Source organism: Pelophylax lessonae (genome assembly GCF_965119305.1).
Source record: "Pelophylax lessonae genome assembly, chromosome: 4".
Taxonomy (NCBI): domain Eukaryota; kingdom Metazoa; phylum Chordata; class Amphibia; order Anura; family Ranidae; genus Pelophylax; species Pelophylax lessonae.
The window spans coordinates 448,964,636-448,984,787 of NC_138771.1; the positions used below are offsets into that span (position 1 = coordinate 448,964,636).

A 20,152-nucleotide genomic window follows, 5' to 3' on the forward strand; every position below is an offset into this window, starting at 1 on the left:
TCTCTCATTCTAAGGTGTGGCTCGGCCACCGGCCTCAGGCAGAGCTGCCATTAGAAATCATTGGGCCCTTTATCACCTACCTGACAGACTGGGCACCTTTGTTGGGGCCTGGGCCAGGTATAAGAGTACTGTCTTTCTCTTATTTTTTCTTTCTTTCTTTACACTAACTGGCTGGTAAAAAAGATGAAAAAAAAAAGAGAAAAAAAATTAAAAAAGAATCTAATGCAGCCATCACATATAATAATTTGTAAGCTGCAATATAATAAATGTTTGCTTTTCTGTTTAATACTGCTTTAACCAAAGTAAAAAGATGGTGGGCAGGATCTTCTCTCATTCTCGGGACGAGACAGGGCAGGGCACGCCCCCGATCCTGGTAAAGAGCCACAGCTCTTTATACATGTGATTGGCTGTGTCCAATCGCACCCGGTAACATCTATACAAAGAAGTGCCATTTATCGGCTCTCCTCCCCTCACACTGACAGAGTGTGAGGGGAAGAGAGCCGATCAGCGGCATCTCCTCGTAGGGGGGTAATCAGGGCACTGATCATGCTTATCTTGCTTATACCCAGTCAGCAAATAGTGCAAACAAAGTGACAGTTGTGATCAGTTAAAGTCTATATAATGTCTCATTCAGTCCAAAACTGGCAGTTATATTGTGATGATCAGTACTCTCAATATATTCCAGGTGTTGTATCAGCCAAAATCCATGCAGGTGGTACACTGTGTTCTCTGTGCATCCACCCGTGGTCCCCACTAGGAATTACACTCCCCAGAATGCCCCCCCTTTCAACAGGGGCAAAGGCTTTGTTGGGGTACCGTCCTGTCCGTGGTGGGATGTCCCCCCCTCGCTGATGTCCGATTTCTAGTGGGTCTGGTAAGGCTCAGTAAAAGATGGTAGAATGCCCCATTGTGTGATATTGTAATTGTTTATTCAAAGAAAATGCAGTAAACTTACAGTTTAAGTAATCTCTATTCAGCAAAAGAGCATTTGCCGTTTCGCTTCTGCGTTCCATGGCCGAGATCCACTAAACCGGAAGTGATGTATGGCGCTTATTTCCGCCCTACGCGTTTTTTTTCACTACAACGTCATCTGGAGCGGCACCATCTTGCTGTAACGCTCATGCGTTTTTTGTTAGTGAATGGATTTGCAGCTGCAGAATTATTACACTCAGTAGTCTTGTAGAGAATGTGTTGAACAACATATCCAACTCTCAGGACTTCATCACTGTGTACAGCCTGTTATGCAAATATACATACACTCAATATGATGTTCCTGGAGTGATAGAATGTATATGATAGAATAGAGGTGAGAGACAGGCAATAGAATGGTGAGCACTTAGTAGTAGTATTCAGGAGAGTGGTAGGTGATGATAGTATGCAGATAGGTTTTAGCAATCATGTATAGTAACAGGTGGTAGGGGATAGCAGATGAAGTATGCAAGAGAGAGTAACCTAGTGCAATGATAGGTGATGGTAGTCCCAAGAGCTAGCAATCTATGCAGATGATAGAAATATCTTAGATAGTAATAGTCCCTTTAGTATGCAGTAGTAGATAGTGAAAGTTAGGTTGAGAAAGGAATCCCGTGCGGGGTACTTATCACTAGATGGGTTAGTAGTAGCAAGGTCCAAGAGTAATGGAGTAATCCGGTAGCGAGATACTGGATCCATAGCGAGGTTCCGGTCTTGTTCAGGCAAGGGGAATAGCTTGAAGCTCCGGCAGCATTGGACAAGACAAGGCAACATGCGGTTTGAACGAGCAATGAGTGAGAGAAAGCCGGTGGTTTAAATAGCTGTTCAGTCCGGCGCCTCATGATGATGTCAGCACTCTTAAAGGGAAACACACCTATATGCGCTCCATCTACCTAGGTAGATGGAACGCACCCCGGAAACGATGTGATAGGAAGGCACTGAGAGTGCCAGGATCTTACAGTACCCCCCGTAAGGCCGGCTCCGGAAGGCCTCTAAGGCTGGTTGCCGATGTGAGAATCGGATAAGACTGGTTGCCGATGTGAGAATCGGATAAGACTGGTTGCCGATATGAGAATCGGATAAGACTGGTTGCAGATGTGAGAATCGGATAAAGCTGGTTGCCGATGTGAGAATCGGATAAGACTGGTTGCCGATGTGAGAATCGGATAAGACTGGTTGCCGATGTGAGAATCGGATAAGACTGGTTGCCGATGTGAGAATCGGAAAAAACTGGTTGCTGATGTGAGAATCGGATAAGGTTGGTAACCGATGCGAGAATCGGATAGGACTAGTTGCCGATGTGAAAATCGGATAAGACTGGTTGCCGATATGAGAATCGGATAAGACTGGTTGCCGATGTGAGAATCAGATAAAGATGGTTGCCGATGTGAGAATCGGATAAAGCTGGTTGCCGATGTGAGAATCGGATAAGACTGGTTGCCGATGTGAGAATCGGATAAGACTGGTTGCCGATATGAGAATCGGATAAGACTGGTTGCCGATGTGAGAATCGGATAAAGCTGGTTGCCGATGTGAGAATCGGATAAGACTGGTTGCCGATGTGAGAATCGGAAAAAACTGGTTGCCGATGTGAGAATCGGATAAGACTGGTTGCCAATGTGAAAATCGGATAAGACTGGTTGCCGATATGAAAATCGGATAAGACTGGTTGCCGATGTGAGAATCGGATAAGACTGGTTGCCGATGTGAGAATCGGATAAGACTGGTTGTTAGGGTGTCTGCTATAGGAACCCCTCACTAAAACCGGACGCATGAACATCCGAAGTAGTCATAGCATCCAATGCTTCTTCAAATAACCTCAGATCCCCCCTCCGTACCACTGTGCCATTAGAAGCGCGTATGCAGTCAGGTGCAAGAATCTCAATGTTTTCATTGGAAGCTATAAGTGTGCTTGCCAAAACAGGAGTATCTATTCCAACATCTGCCAATTTCTGGGTGTCCTTCTCTGATATAGAACGGGGACAGGGCTGGCAACAGCCTTGGCAATTTCCAGGCTGTTTTTCAGGGAAGACAGTTCGGATTCGCCTGGCCTCCATTGGGAGAGCCTTAGGCCTAGAGGGTCAGGTTGGGCAAGATGTAATGAAATGTCCCCCTTCTCCACAATAAAAACAAAGGCCACAGATTCTCCTGTGATCTTTTTTTTGTAAGGACAACCTAGTATGTACGGCACCAATCTCCATAGGCTCCTCATCAATTTCTGTAGGATCAGGGTTCAAATAAGATGTGTCAGAGTGACAAGGCTGACTGTTTAAGGCAGGCTTGTACCATGACCAGGCAGGATCACCATATTCATTTGGTTTTCTTTTTTCCCTAGGTACCCGGGGTCTGCGGGAACCTGGAGCAGGTTTAGGAGTAGATTTTTGGGAGGGGAGACACTGGGAGTGCATCGCAATTGTAAATGACTCCCAATTGTCTAGGATCTGACTTTTTTCTTGCAGTTTCTGGTATGCCCATGTTTTCATATTGCCAGAAAGCAAATTGATGGCAGCATGAACTTTAATAAAGTCATTGTGATAGGTCCTGGGCTTAAGGACAAATAGGAGCTCACAATCCATCCGAAAAAAAAAGAAAAGAGGAACGGGAACCATCAAACCTGTCTGGTAGAAAGACAAGAGGTTCTGGGGGTTGAGCAGCAGTAGGCTGTGAAACACGGGCTATCTGCTGTCTCAATGTCTGATTTTCTTTTTTACCTCTGTAAGAGCAAGTATCAATGCATCTACTTGTTGTTTTAATTGCATTACTTGAGTGGGTAATTCTGCTGAATCCATATTTTTTCTGGCTCGTTCAATCTGTAACGCTCATGCGTTTTTTGCTAGTGAATGGATTTGCAGCTGCAGAATTATTACACTCAGTAGTCTTGTAGAGAATGTGTTGAACAACATATCCAACTCTCAGGACTTCATCACTGTGTACAGCCTGTTATGCAAATATACATACACTCAATATGATGTTCCTGGAGTGATAGAATGTATATGATAGAATAGAGGTGAGGGACAGGCAATAGAATGGTGAGCACTTAGTAGTAGTATTCAGGAGAGTGGTAGGTGATGATAGTATGCAGATAGGTTTTAGCAATCATGTATAGTAACAGGTGGTAGGGGACAGCAGATGAAGTATGCAAGAGAGAGTAACCTAGTGCAATGATAGGTGATGGTAGTCCCAAGAGCTAGCAATCTATGCAGATGATAGAAATATCTTAGATAGTAATAATCCCTTTAGTATGCAGTAGTAGATAGTGAAAGTTAGGTTGAGGAAGGAATCCCCTGCGGGGTACTTATCACTAGATGGGTTAGTAGTAGCAAGGTCCAAGAGTAATGGAGTAATCCGGTAGCGAGATACTGGATCCGTAGCGAGGTTCCGGTCTTGTTCAGGCAAGGGGAATAGCTTGAAGCTCCGGCAGCATTGGACAAGACAAGGCAACATGCGGTTTGAACGAGCAATGAGTGAGAGAAAGCCGGTGGTTTAAATAGCTGTTCAGTCCGGCGCCTCATGATGATGTCAGCACTCTTAAAGGGAAACACACCTATATGCGCTCCATCTACCTAGGTAGATGGAACGCACCCCGGAAATGATGTGATAGGAAGGCACTGAGAGTGCCAGGATCTTACACTTGCTCCACTCCCAGTTGTTATATAGCCCACAGTATCCTGGCAACTAATGATATGCTGCTGCCATCTTGCTGCTCCTGTCTGTTCCATCTGGAGGCCATGTTACTCCTCTTAATGCGGATGTTAATTTAAAAGTAGCTTGCAGCCATCAATGCCTTCTAAGCATGCACTGGGGGCTATAAACTATTACATATTTGTGAACTGGTGCTCCATTGTTAAAATACATATATAACATATCCAATATTTGATTCCTCTGCAGGAGACCGACATAAAAGCATTATTTAATACAAAGAATTATTTTTTTTTTGGAAAAAAAAAAAATAATAATTATTTAAAATCTGTTGGTGAATGTATATGTATGTAAAAAACTTGTTTGAAAAAAATGCATTAATGCATAGTTACATAGTTTGTGAGGTTGAAAAAAGACATCAGTCCATGCAGTTCAACCTATGATGTGTGTGTGTTTGTGTGTGTGTTTGATGTTAACCGTACATTGTATACCCCCTTATGTTGTGGTTTTTAAGGTGCCCATCTGATTTGTTTCACATTCTGGTTTTTTGAAGCTATCGATGCTCCCTGCTGATACTACTGCTTGTGGAAGAGAATTCCACATGCTTACTGCTCTGACAGTAAAGAACCCCTTACGTATTTTAAGGTTAAACCATTTTTCCTCTAGTTTTAGTGAGTGGCCACGTGTCTTATTGTATTCCCTTTCTCTGAAAAGTTTGTTCCTTATGCTAGGGTCATCACCAGTACAGTAGTTGTACATTGAAATCCTATCCCCCCTCAAGCGTCTCTTCTCCAGAGAGAATGAATAAAATATATAAGTGAAAAGAATAAATAAATAAATAAAATGAGAAATGGATGTCTGGGGCTGAAGAAATATGGGGCTTTTAGATAATGGTTGGAGGAATATTTATATAAATGTGTCTCAATCGTATACACATAAAGCGTGTGGGATTCCCATTACAAAAAATAAATAGTAGAAAAATAATATTAAAAAATAATAAAAAATAATTTAAATAAAAAGGTGCTTCCTTATTTGGTTACTAAAACCTATTCCGATTATAAAATCCACTTTATGAACAACCTAAGAAAATGTAGTTAAAAGGGGGGGGGGAATTCTACCCATAAATTATAGCTGTTAGATATCTGTGATAAAACAATTTAAGTCGATATCTATGTTGAGGCCTTCTGGCTGGAGGGTATACATAAAGTATATCCACTTTGTTTCATTACGCAATATTATTGTTTTCTTATTGCTACCCCTTCCAAACCCCTCAATTATTTTTTATTATTATTTTTTATATTATTTTTCTATTATTTATTTTTTTGTAATGGAAATCCCACACACTATATGTATACAATTGAAACACATTTATATAAATATTAATAAAGATATAATACTGCGCTAAATAAACAAACCCTATATCAACAGAAAAAAGCAGCTTGCACCAATCCTGAAATGTGGATATAAATAGGCTTAAAATAACATGCAGCGCTTTTGATATTAAAATCCACAAATAATCAATTGGGGAGTAAAAGTTCATAAGAAGTCCACACACATATGAATGAATGGGGAATCCCAGGAACAGACAGAGTAAAAGTTGTAAGTTGTGAATCCAGAAGCCACCACCAGCAAACCACCAGGTGTCCAAGCCTCGTACCGGATCTGACAGACCCCCATTACAGAGATCAGTCAAGCGTGCCCAATAAACAATCACTCAAGTGGAGCCGATCCCAGATCCAAAAATCTTCCAAGTCAAGCAGCCCAGTCTCAGTGAATGACAGACCTCACTTTCAACATTTGATATGTTATCTATATTATATTGTGAATACAATATAAGTTAATGAGATTTGTAAATTATTCCATCCCTTTTTTACTCACAATTTGTACAGTGTCCCAACTTTTTTTGGGACTTTGGAATCGGGTTTGTAAATAAAAAATGACAATGAAATCTTTCCTCTAGTTTCTAGACACGATAACTTTTGCGCAAACTAATCAATTTACGCTTATTGTTTTTTTTTTTTTTTTAGCAAAAATATGTTTTTAACAAAAATATGTGGCAGAATACAAATTGGCCTAAACTAATGAAAAAAGTGTATTTAATTTTTTTTTTATTGGGAATGTTATATAGTAGAAAGTAAATAATATTGTTGACTCTTTTTTTTGTTTATAGCGCAAAAAATAAAAATCGCACAGGTGATCAAATGCCACCAAAATTCTATTTGTCGGGGAAAAAAAGGACATCACTTTTTTTTTTAGGATACAGCTTCGCACGACTGAGCAATTGTCAGTTAAATTAACGCAGTGCCGAATCCCAAAAAATGGCCTGGTCGTTGAGGCGGAAAATCTTCTGGTCCAGAAGTGGTTAATGATTAAAGAACTGCATTAAAATGTGTCTTTTATGACTGCCTGTATTTCAACTTTAATCATTTAGACTGCAGGGCACTTATAGTCTAAAAGATAATATTTCCAAATCACAAACAATTTAAATAAGGGCTGACCACACCACAACCCCAGAAAACATTCCTATTGCTCATTAAATAAGAAAAGCCTAATATCTATTTTTAAAAATGTTTCCTCCCCCATTCTCCTACCTGTCCTGCCTTCCCTGTATAAAAAAGATATATACTTACCTATTTTCAATCCTGTCCAGTTACTTGTTGCAGCAGCTCTGGCTCACGTGCCATGGAGCACTCGACAGCTGGTAATTTCGGGACTCGTGATGTAGCTCCTAGGTTCCCATGATCCAGCCGTTGTTGGCGCTCCCTTCTCTCCCCTGCAGCCTCTGCTCACTGACACAGGGGAGCTTGAGCTCTGGGTTCACACGACTAGACTGTAGCAGAATTAAAATGGTTAAGTATACAGATCTTTTTTTATACCGGGTTTGCAGGACTGGTAGGAGAAGGGGAGAGGGAAAATTATTAAGAATTGTTAGTGTTAGGCTTTTTGTCCACTTTAATAGTCCGCAAATCTTTGTTAGATCTTTCCATAGTTTGGCCAGTGTGTGGGATAGCCCCAAAATTTAGATTAGGTCATATGAAGCCATATTCCAGGTAATTTCTTTTTATTTTTTATTTTTTGTGAATTTTGTTTTGCATTCCTAACATTAACTGGGTTCTCCCTATCATACAGTGACCACAATTTTCCTGTATTGCAGGTACACTGCCTCATCTTAGAACAAGTCATGGAAACGTGCAACTCTTTCCTCTACAAGAAAACCATGATAGATGATGACATCAAAAGAAGAATAATAGTTGGGTTGATCTGTGTCAGTGTGATAACTATTTACTGCATTTCCACTGAGAAAACACATCTTGAAAATATTTGCAGTGTTTTGTGTATGGAGGAAATGCCAGAGGAAAAAATGATCAAGCAACTTCAGGAAATAAAAACATTGTCCGGAGTTTCATGGTAAGTCATATTTTCCCTATGTACACCAAGCAAGATGTCTAGTGCATATATAAAATGGCACACTTGCATATACCATAATATACAAAATAGGCCTAATGGTTGTCAAACGTCTTCATGCTCCAATCTAATGTTGAAATGTTAGAATGGTAAACACAGTAGAGTTCAGATATTTATTTGTAAAAAAGTTTGAAAACCATTTATCATTTACTTTTCACTTCACAATTATGTGCCACTTTGTGTTGGTCTATGACATACAATCCCAATAAAATACATTTTACGTTTTTGATTGTAACATGACAAAATGTGGAAAATTTCAGGTGGTATGATTACTTTTTCAAGGCACTGTACAAGAACAAATATAAGCTCAATAACCAATCTGTGGAAAAACTTTAAACTTTCTCAGATTTCCTCTCCTCAAACAGTCATTGGGGTTAAACTGTGTGGAGCTACTTTCTATAGTTTTCTTTTCTCTAGTGACTGACATTTTGTTAAAGTGTGGCGTGCATTTGTATTCAGCCCCCTTTACTCTGATAACCCTAACTAAAATTGAATGGAACCAATTGCTTTCAGAAGTCACTTAGTAAATAGAGTCCATCTGTGTGTAATTTAATCTTAGTATAAATGCAGCTGTTTTTTTTGGGAAAAAAATGCAGCTGTTCTGTGAAAATATCCCAAGCTTTGAACAACTCATGGAGCACTGTTCAATCCATCGTCCAAAAATAGAAATAGTATGGAACAATTGCAAACCTACCAAGACATAGCCGTCCACCCAAACTGACAAGCCGGGCAAGGACAGCATTAATCAGAGAAGCAGCCAAGAGGCCCATGGTAAACTCTACAGGAGCTGCAGAGATCCACAGCTCCGGTGGGAGAATCTGTCCACAGGACAACTATTAGTCCTGCACTCCATGGAAATACACTCTATGGAAGAGTGGCAAGAAGGAAGCCATTGGAGTTATTGTTGAAAGAAAAAGGCATAAAAAGGCCCGTTTCCAAGAAGCCATGTGGGGGACACAGCAAACATGTGGAAGAAGGTGCTCTGGTCAGATGAGACCAAAATTTAACTTTTTGGCCTAAAAGCAAAACGCTATGTGTGGTGGAAAGCTAACATTTAAAAACAAAGAAAAAACACTGCGCTTAGAGAGCAAGTAACAGCTGCCAGCACTAGAAGTATTCAGCCAACCTCCAAAAATACATACACAATCAAAAAGTGCAGCGCTCAATATAAAAACATTGGTTATACAGCAATAGCATTAGCATTAAAAAGTTCCTTTAAAAAAGTTTAGTTAAAAACAGAAGATCGGTTCACCATTGGAGATATATAGGTGTAAATGAAGATAAAGGGTGACTCAAACTACTCTGCTTAACACCCAAGGTAATGGTAGGTCAAAATACGCTTGCCAGACAGCCTGGACTACCAGATTATAAGTGGTCAAATGAGCCTTGATAGCAGGGATAGGATGTCACTTACAGCAGGCGTAAACCAATGATCAATGGGATCGAACAATGAAAACTTCCATAGTGCATTAAAAGACTTCCAATTTATTGATATAAAACATAAGTAATGCACTTACACGACCCCAGTAGCAATGAGCAATTCAAAATAAAAACATGTCCATAGACAAGCGATGTTCCTGCGGGCTTCATTTCCAGCTTCCAGCTCACAAAGGAAATCAGCCAAATAGAGCAAGCAGATCGTGATGATGTAACCGTTGTGGACTACCTACGCGTTTCGTCATAGATAATGTCCATTGGGGGTTGGTTTGAGTGGTCTGTCATCATGCAGGTAAGTATATATACATAGGCAAAACCGCCATTGACAGTACTGGCAGCTATCCACACTCCACCATAGAACAATATGGTGAAGAGAGCCCGAGCTGCAGGAACAAAGTAAACACCATCTAGGGGCCAAACGATATTATGGCATGTAGAAAATACTCTTAAAAGGAGAGCATAGCGAAATAATTATCTAAATTAACAAGATTAAAAATATAAATAACGAACCCTTAAAAAATTGATAAAGGGATATTAAATTAGATATAAATATACATGTGGGATACTGTATCTCAATTCACAGTATCCATATAAGATCTTAATATTTTCTAATAACATAAAATAAAAGTGAAAAATAAATTTATAAAATTAATTTGAGAGATAAATAAGCCTGCAATTAAAATTGCAGAAACACCGCTAAAAATACGACTCAATAATTTAATAAAATACAGAAAATCACAAAAGATTTACAGAGTCCATTAAAAAAACATACATAAAAGATTGAATAAAAAGAAACACGAAATCAAAAAAATCCTAGGCATTATTTATGAAGCAATTAATATCCCAGTCCACTTTCAACCCAAAAGGGATATAGCATTTGGCATCATAAACCCATTGTGTTTCGAGTTGAGAGATAGCCCCAACCATATTAGTGCCTCTCCAATAAGGGACCACCTTATCTATAGCAAAAACCTGGGTGCCCTCAACCTTTCTGTCATGAAATCTAGCGTAGTGTTTAGAGAAGTTATGTCCTTTAAAACCTCTTTTGATATTACCTACATGTAGTTCCCTTTTTGTATGCCCAATGTACTGTTTAGTACATGGACACTGTATCAAATAAACTACAAACTTAGTAGAGCACATAATAAATTAGTTAATATCTTTTTTTTTTTTTTATGCGTACTTGTTGACTGAAAGGTAGTGCATCTCCTGCCCCTAAAATAATTAAATTGGCAGATGCTACATGATCTGCAGGGGAAAAGCCTGTCAGGGACTGAAAGAATGAAAGGGTTTTTGGAGGGTCGATTACATTGGGAGCAATCTCGTGGCGTAAAGCCAGAGTTCCCCTAAAGATTACTGTAGGACGTTCAAGGGAGGGCAGGGCCTAAGACCTTGTCATTCTTTAGAATCCCCCCAATGCTTTTTGAAAATTATTTTTATCTGAAAGTGTTGATTTGAATATCTAGTCAGCATAGAGAAACCAAAGACATTATCCCCCTGATTCCTATCTTTTACTGCCCTCCCACGGAGCATGACCTGTCTATCTATATTGGCTACCAGTTTATTTGTATTGTCATTATCCTGGATTGAATATCCCTTTTCCAGAAACCTTGTTTTAAGGATGTTAGCTTGTGAATGAAAGTCACTAAGGTTGGTGTAATTCCTTCTAATCCATTGAAATTGGCTCTTGGGCACCCCATTCAACCAAGGCCTATAATGACAACTGGAAAAGGGGATATATGCATTGCGGTCTGTCTCCTTGAATAAAATAGTGGTAATAAGCTGCCCACTTTCCACCTGAATATTCAGGTCAAGAAATTGTATATGTGACTCACTTATATCAAATTGTAGATAAATATCCTTATTATTGGAGTTGAGGGACTGAAATAAATCTTTAAGAGAATTACGGTCCCCCTGTCAGACCACAAACACATCATCAATATATCGCCTCCAAAGCCTTAATTTGCCTGGGGGACTATCCCGAATTACCTCTTTTTCCCAGTATGACCTAAATAAATTTGCCAGGCTGGGAGCAAATTTAGCTCCCATCACCACACCCCAATTCTGCAAATAAAAACTGCCGCCAAACGTGGCAGTTGCAAACCTCAATAAAGAAACTAGAAAATCTTTTTGTAATAAGGGAAGAGTTCCATCCTGGTCCAAAAAGTAGTTGACGGCTTCTAAGCCATCATCATGGGAGATGATAGTATAGAGATAGGCCACATCCGCTGTGGCCAAAAGATAATCATCTCTCCATTCCATCTCCTGTAACAGATTAATAATTTGTGTGGTATCTCTAAGATAGGGACTGGGTCTTGATAACCAGAGGTTGTAAGAACTCATCCACATACTTTCCTATTCTGGTCGTTATAGAGTCTATACCACTAATGATAGGGCGGCCAGGTGGTTTGGAGAGGTTCTTATGAATCTTGGGGAGATAATATATCACTGGAACGCTAGGGGATTTAGGTATCAGGTAGGCTCTTTCCTTTTTATTTAGCACTCCCAGGCTAAAACCCTCCTCTATTAAACCTTTCAAATCCCTCTTATATCTTACAGTTGGGTTTGATGCCAACAGAATATAAGTCAAGCGGTCAGACAAGAGTCTTTGCATCTCCTGTATATAGTCACATTTGTACAATGCCTTTGTCAGCTGGGCGCACAACCAACTCCTTACGATTACAGATCTGCTCAACTCCCCTACGCAAGGTTGAGTCAGATCTGTTTTTAAAAATCCGCAAATTTTTAAGATCTTTCAAAACCATCTCTTTAAAAACCTGTATGGAGGGGGCTGTATTACCTGGAGGGTTGAACAAAGGCATTAGCTAAATTGGTATGCTGTACTACTGAATTTGACAGAGCTGTAGTGGGCTCTGTATGATTAGAATTAATAGGGTTAGCCAGAAATTGCCTTTTGATATTCATCTTTCGGACAAACGTATGTACTGTATGTCAATAAATGTTTCAAATTGAATGAGTTTACATGGTGGTGCATATCTTAGTCCTTGACTAAGTACCCTTTGTTCATCTGATGTCAGGAGTGCTGAAATTAAATTAAAAATGCCATTACCAGTTAGGGTTTCCTTTTCTTTGGACCTGATCCTCCTCTCCCCCCTCTAGAGCCTCTCTTTCTTTGTACCCTTTTTTGAACGGGGCCAGTCTACCTCTGATAAGACTAATTTCATTGTTAAGGGTTTTAAGTTTATTTATCTTTTTAGTGAGCAGAAATTTAAGAAAGTTAATACCCGCCTCATTAAAATAGGGGAACCACCCTGACAGGTCAGTTTCACCCTTCTGGGGGTTCACTACCCTTCTAAGGCAACGTGGTACCATTTTTTGAAGGACATACTGTTCTAAGTAAGCTATATCCCAGCAAGTGTGTAATTCTGAAGTAAGGAGATTTTTAAGTCTCAAAAATAATCCCCCAATTTTGTCAGACTGCTTAAAGTTCCCGTCAAAAACTCCATTGATGTTAATAATATGTTGAGATCTAAACTCAAATATATCCATATTATACTCTCAGCAGCAATGCGAGGTGAAAGGTAATCAAATAACAACAAAGAAAAAACACTGCGCTTAGAGAGCAAGTAACAGCTGCCAGCACTAGGAGTAATCAGCCAACCTCCAAAAATACATACACAATTAAAAAGTGCAGAGCTCAATACAAAAACATTGGGTATACAGCAATAGCATTAGCAATAAAAAGTTCCTTTTACAAAAACAGTCCGCTAGTTTAGTTAAAAGCAGAAGACCGGATCACCATTGGAGATAGAAAACTAACATTGCACATCACCCTGAACACACCATCCTCACCGTTACACATGGTGATGGCAGCATCATGTTGTGGGGATGCTTTTCCTCAGCAGGGACAGGGAAGCTTGTCAGAGTTGGGAAGATGGATGCACCCAAATACGGGGCAATCTTAGAAGAAAACCTGTTAAAGTCTGCAAAAGACTTGAGACTGGGGCAGAGGTTCACCTTCCAGCAGAACAACAACCCTAAACATACAGCCAGAGCTACAATGGAATGGTTTAGATCAAAGTATATTCATGTGTTAGAATCGCCCATTCAAAGTCCAGACCTAAATCCAATTGAGAATCTGTGGCAAGATCTAAAAATTGCTGTTCATAGACGCTCTCTTGATCCAACCTGACAGAGCTTGAGCTATTTTGCAAAGAACAATGGGCAGAAATGTCACTCTCCAGATGTGCAAAGCTGGTAGAGACGTCCCCAAAAGGACTTGCAACTATAATTACAGCGAAAGGTGGTTCTACAAAGTATTGACTCAGGGGGGCTAAATACAAATGCATGCCACACTTTTCAGATATTTATTTGTAAAAAATTTGAAAACCATTTATAATTTCCCTTCCACTTCAAAATTATGTGCTACTTTGTTTTGTGTCTATCACATAAAATCCCAATAAAATATTTTTACGTTTTTGGTTGTAACATGTGGAAAATTTCAGGGGGTATGATTACTTTCCTCCAGGCACTGTAGATAGCATAAGCAAAATATGTTTTGTTTGTAGCATCCATCAGGCTACTAGTGATTACATTCAGTCTTTAGACTCCCTGTAGGGAGGGAGAGCAACAACTGCTTGGTTAGGTCTGCTCTGGGCGCTACTTCCCCCTTTATCCCAGGTTGCTGAGACCTACTGGGCAGAAGAGCACAGATCCCAGCCTGCAAAATAATGCCTCTCCAGCCAATCCCTGATAAGTCTTGAATGGCCAGCAGGGGGCTGAGGGGGGCTATAAATCGGCTGGAACCCAGGGCAGGGGTCTCTTGTTCCTGAGGGAGTAAGACTCAGCCTGTGGCATCCCCGTGAGTTCAATTGCAGCTGCAAGAATCTTTTCTGGGGTCCCAGCTACTGTTTGGCTGGCGGACCCCTGTTTTTTCCTCCTAAAGCATTTGCAGAAAGTTTCCTTAGGACACAGGACATAGGCAGTTGGAGTACAGAAACTAACTGATACTGCAGGCGGCAATACAGTGTTCAGGACACAGCAAGTACCGGCATGCCTTCTGGATTTAGAGACTTTCCTTGGCCTCTTTTGGGAGATTTACTTTACTATCAGTACACTTAGGACTCTGGTTGAGGAGTCCCTGTTTAGTACCACGTTGTCTACATTTCAAATAGGGTGCTTTCTCTCTGAAGTATTGGTTCAGCATTAGGGTTCTCTACTGCTAGTTTGAAGTTCATTGGAGTATCCCTAGACTCCCCCTCACCATACCACAGTACAGTATGTTCTCTACCTCAAGTGGTTGGGTGTCTGGCTGCTGTGTGCCTATTAGGGAATGGAACCCGGAAATTAAACAGCCAGACCAGTTTCGGCTCTGTGCTACATGTTGACAATATTGAAGAGTTTACTGTAGTTGTGTTTAAGAACTTTATTCCGCATTACAGGTTTTTTTACTCCATCTAAGGCCTCATATACACTGGACATTGGAAATCCTCTTCTGAACGCTGGAACTTGGCAGCTAGTAAACAAAGTGAAAAAATGTCAGTTTTACCACTTTCACATGCCACGATTACCGGCGTTCATAAGCGTTTAAGTTTGGAAGCATTTTTGCAGCTAATAGATTGTACTGATCCCAAATGCAAGAAAAAAAATTCTGTCTCTGTCTCTCTCTCTGTCTCTCTCAGAAATGTTTCCCTATTTGAAATGCCTATGAACGAAAGCGCTTATAAAGGTTTTTACCATGTTTGTACGCTGTTACAATCATTTGGTATTTCAAATGCCAATAAGCTTTTGTCACGTAAGGCTCCATTCACACCTGAGCGTATCGTTTTCATGCATTTTTTCTGGCTTTTTTCAGGCGTTTTTTGCAGGTTTTTGGAGGAAGGCATTGACATCTAACAAAAACGCTTGTAATCTGCCAAAAAAGAAGCTCATGTACTTTTTTGAGCTTCAGGTGTTTGGTTGCAGGGACAAAGCGCTCATATCTGAACAGGGGCCATTGAAATGAATAGGATTTTGCTTATTGGGTGTTTTGAAACTTTAGAGATGAGCGTTTTACGAGCTGAAAAACGCTCAGGTGTGAACTGGGCTTAAACTAAACTGCCTCTAAACGACTATAAAAAACTCAGTGTACATGGACAGATAAGATAACATACAGTAGAGGAGAGTTCAGGGGCTGCTGAAAAAAACACACAACTGCTCCTAAATGTCCGTTTATCAGCAGCAGTGTACGTAACATGAGGCCTAAGGTAGAAGGCAGTTTTTGCATTCTAAGCCAAGGAGGTAGAGAAAACGAGTGAAAAGTTGACTTTGCAACAGTAACCTTTTGTAATTGTTTTCTTGTTTCAGGTTGCATCAACATTTGAGGCTTTTTTGTCAAAACTGTATTGACCTAAATGTTGAAGAATGGATTTGGGTCCTGCCAGTGCTTAATGTATTTTCTCCAATGCATAACCTAGAGACTTCACGTGGAACAACAATGCATAACCAGGAAGACATCTGGGCAGGGCTTGAAGGCATTGCTTATCATAAAATGAAAACCCAACGGTATTGTGTTGTACAATGCACCTTTAGCCCTGATTTACACTTGCTGTTGTGGGGGGGAGGGGGGGGGGTGTAAAAGCAGACGGTTAAGCTACATTTTTACCACCCCTCCAAGCTACAAAGGCAACCGTATGGGGGTATATACATGCTGTGGCACTATACTTTGAATCATGGCATGTTCTCCCCTGACACATTTGGTGGGCAATATTGTCCGCAAACCTATGAAAGATGCCATATAGCAACTGTCCTGTATCCGCATGCAATACACATGGTTGCGGCATGGTGGTGCAGGCTTTTTGAGGTTAAAGCAAGAGGTGAGGAGGTGACATAATGCCTCCTCACTGCCTGTCAATTGACCTCTGAAAAGCAATTTACTACACTTCACTCTTCAGTGGGCTACCACAAGTGTAAATGAGCCCTTCGGGTCTATCCATAGTCAAAGCTTTTTTTGTTGTTCATTTCAAATGGAATGGGGAAGAATCAGAACACCTGTCTGGTTTTGTTGCTGTCTAGCGTTTTAATATAGAGATGCTCCCTTACTTACTGTCCTGGGGACAACCTTTTTACTAGACAAGAAACTAGGGGAACTGTCCAATGGAAACACAGACAGGAGTATTTTCTCTTTTGTTCATTGACAGACACAGCTCTCTGTGATTCAGAACCATAGGGTTATATTGCCCCCTACAGGGTAGGACACTATGCAGAAAAACTGCCTATGGGCAGTCCTAGGTGGTATACACACCCCTCTCTGCTATAGGCCTTCAGTTTTTCTACCTAGTCAGGCGTAGGTACCTAGTTCCCTGCTGGGTTCTCTGGTCCTGGCACTTTTTTCTTTTTACTGGCATTTTTTTTCTCCTGTTTTTTTTTCCTGTGAGATCTACAATCAACTGCGGGACTGGGCGATGGGCTGGATAATCTAGATCCAGTGGTCCCCCTAGTGTGGTCAGTGAGCGTGCGCAGACCAGAGCTCTGCGCTGGGTCGACCACGACAGACCCCATCCTGGACTGGGGCAGCCAGCAAGTTAAACGTCTCGTGCGGACACATATGACCGGGCACCTATAGTCCACATCACAGTGTTTCCCTGGCCGACAGCCCCCCCCCCCCCACTTCGGTGGCGAGGAGGTTCTGTCTTGGGAGTGTTACCCACACGCATGCTGGATCAGTAAGTAGATGGCCCCTTCCCTCCTTTCTTGGACGGTGTGGGGCGTAGGTACTCCCTGGGGTGATTGGTCCCTCCTGGGTTCTCCTCCACCTCCCTGGTGAGGCCGTGGCATTTCTACATGTCCAGGTGTCTGTGTCACCTTGTCTGGGTACCCAGCGACACACTTTCCCCCCCCACCCTCTGGGTTGTTTCTACTGGGGAGGGGGTGTCCCTTGGGCTTGGGCTCGCCTACCACTGGTAATTTAGGCCGCAGCTTTGCTCTGTGTTTAGGCATCCGCCCTCCCCTCCACTTCCTTGGTCTGTTCTGCTCCCCTCGGACCTGCACAATCGTGGCGAGGCATCCGAAAATTTAGACCACGGCTTGTGGCCTACTAGTCCTTGCGGCCAAGCCAGGAGCCTCCTTCTGGAGGGGCAGCGTTCTGGCTTTTAAGGATCCAGCTGACAGGAAAGTGGAGGCTGTGGCCTGCAATATGTTCACTATTGCTGGTTCCGCGCTTAGGCCAGTCCTGGCTTTGGCCATGGTGTCACAAATACTAACTGAGTGGACTAAGCTTTGCGTCATGACCTAGAGGGTGAGCAGGTTCCCTTGCCTTTGCTGAGTTGGCAGACCAGTTGGTCCAGGGGCTGCAGTTTGTCTGAGACCCCTCTTTGGATACGGCTTCTCTGATTTCTAAGCTTTCTTTTTCGGCAGTGGAGCTTAGGCATGTATTGTGGCTTAAGTGTTGGTCTGCAGGCCAGACTTCTAGAAAAGCTCTGACTGCCTTACCCCTTAAGGTGATCACTAAGGATGATCGAACTTTTGAAAAGTTCGGTTCGGCCAGAACATCCGAACTTCCCGAAAGTTCGGCCCGGATTTCAGAACCCCATTGAAATCAATGGGACCCGAACTTCGGTAATCAAAAAACACCATTTTTAAGCCCTAAAACCCAATAAAGCCCCTAAAAAGTGCCCAGGGTTCTGGGTCATGCCCCATTAACTATTAATCACACAGAAAAAAGTTCTTAAAAATTGTCATTTTTGATAAAAAAGCCAATTATTGAAGAAAAAAAAAAAAAAAAAGATTTTTTGATTTTGACTTTGGATTTAGTATCGGGGGGGGGGGGGTCTAAAAGGTGTGCATGTGAAGTTTCAGCTCTGTAGCATGTCCAGAACCATGAAAAAAAAAAAGATAATTTTTCAGTAGAACAGGGAAGTGGGTCGGGACCCTCCTTTAACTTTAACACCTATATGATCTTTTTTTCTGGTTCTGGACATGCTACAGAGCTGAAACTTCACAGGTACACCTTTTATACCCCCCAGACACCAAATCACACAAAAAAAGTTCTTAAAAATTGTCATTTTTGATAAAAAAGCCAATTATTGAAAAAATTAAAAAAAAAAGAGAGATTGTTTGATTTTTACTTTGGATTTCAGATCTGGGGGGTCTAAAAGGTGTACATGTGAAGTTTCAGCTCTGTAGCATGTCCAGAACCAGAAAAAAAAGATAGTTTGTATTAGAACACTTTCTTTCAGGACAGGTAGTTAGTTTCTCTCCCGGTTTAATAGCAGGCATTTTTTTGGGGTTCTTTGCAGTCAGGAAAAACATCTGAACTTGTGTATAGTGGTACTGTGCACAAGTTCTGATGTTTTGCCTGCCTCCAAAAACCCCCAAAAAATGGCAGCAAAAACACACCTGGGCATTTTTTTTGGACGCTAGCGTTTTTTTGGCATTTTTTTGGGTTCTTTGCAGTCAGGAAAAACATCTGAACTTGTGTATAGTGGTACTGTGCACAAGTTCAGATGTTTTGCCTGTCCCCAAAAACCCCCCAAAAATGGCAGCAAAAACACACCTGGGCATTTTTTTGGGTTCTTTTGAGGCAGGCAAAACATCTGAACTTGTCTATAGTGGTATATATACACACATACTTATATGTTTATACACACCTAGACATGTATAGGTGTGATAGTAGCAGAAATATATTAGTGTAAATTATTTCATTAGCGCAAGCATATATTTCTGCTACTATCACACCTATATATGTCTAGGTGTGTATATAAATATATGTATGTGTGTATATACACCACTATAGACAAGTTCAGATGTTTTGCCTGCCTCAAAAGAACCCAAAAAAATGCCAAAAAAAACGCTAGCGTCAAAAAAAAATGCCCAGGTGTGTTTTTGCTGCCATTTTTTGGGGGTTTTTGGAGGCAGGCAAAACATCAGAACTTGTGCACAGTACCACTATACACAAGTTCAGATGTTTTTCCTGACTGCAAAGAACCCCAAAAAATGCCTGCTATTAAACCGGGAGAGAAACTAACTACCTGTCCTGAAAGAAAGTGTTCTAATACAAACAATCTTTTTTTTTTCTGGTTCTGGACATGCTACAGAGCTGAAACTTCACATGTACACATTTTAGACTAAAAATTAAAAAATCTCTTTTTTTTTTTTTTTTTTTTTAATTTTTTCAATAATTGGCTTTTTTATCAAAAATGACAATTTTTAAGAACTTTTTTTTGTGTGATTTGGTGTCTGGGGGGGTCTAAAAGGTGTACCTGTGAAGTTTCAGCTCTGTAGCATGTCCAGAACCAGAAAAAAAAAAAAAAGGATTGTTTGTATTAGAACACTTTAAACACAGGTAGTTAGCTTCTCTCCCGGTTTAATAGCAGGCATTTTTTGGGGTTCTTTGCAGTCAGGAAAAACATCTGAACATGTGTATAGTGGTACTGTGCACAAGTTCTGATGTTTTGCCTGCCTCCAAAACCCCCCAAAAAATGCCAGCAAAAACACACCTGGGCATTTTTTTTTTTTTGACGCTAGCATTTTTTTGGCATTTTTTTGGGTTCTTTTGAGGCAGGCAAAACATATGAACATGTGTACAGGGGGTATATATAGACATATATGTCTGAATATATACCCCTAGACATATATAGGTGTGATAGTAGCAGAAATATATTCCTGTAAATGATTTCATTAGCGCAAGCATTTATTTCTGCTA

The 20,152-nt window shown here is 40.8% G+C and overlaps 1 protein-coding gene across 1 annotated transcript in view; it reads left to right on the forward strand.

Moving 5' to 3' along the window:
* The window catches only part of LOC309552694 (E3 ubiquitin-protein ligase RNF213-like), a gene marked incomplete at its 5' end in the record, with an annotated part of 1,269,694 nt that overhangs the window by 82,271 nt on the left and 1,167,271 nt on the right, over positions 1 to 20,152 (forward strand). Inside the window, 2 exons of the mRNA XM_082253620.1 lie at positions 7,763 to 8,016; positions 15,817 to 16,014. Coding sequence (XP_082109746.1) covers positions 7,763 to 8,016; positions 15,817 to 16,014 — 452 coding nt within the window. The remainder of the gene's footprint in view (positions 1 to 7,762; positions 8,017 to 15,816; positions 16,015 to 20,152) is intronic.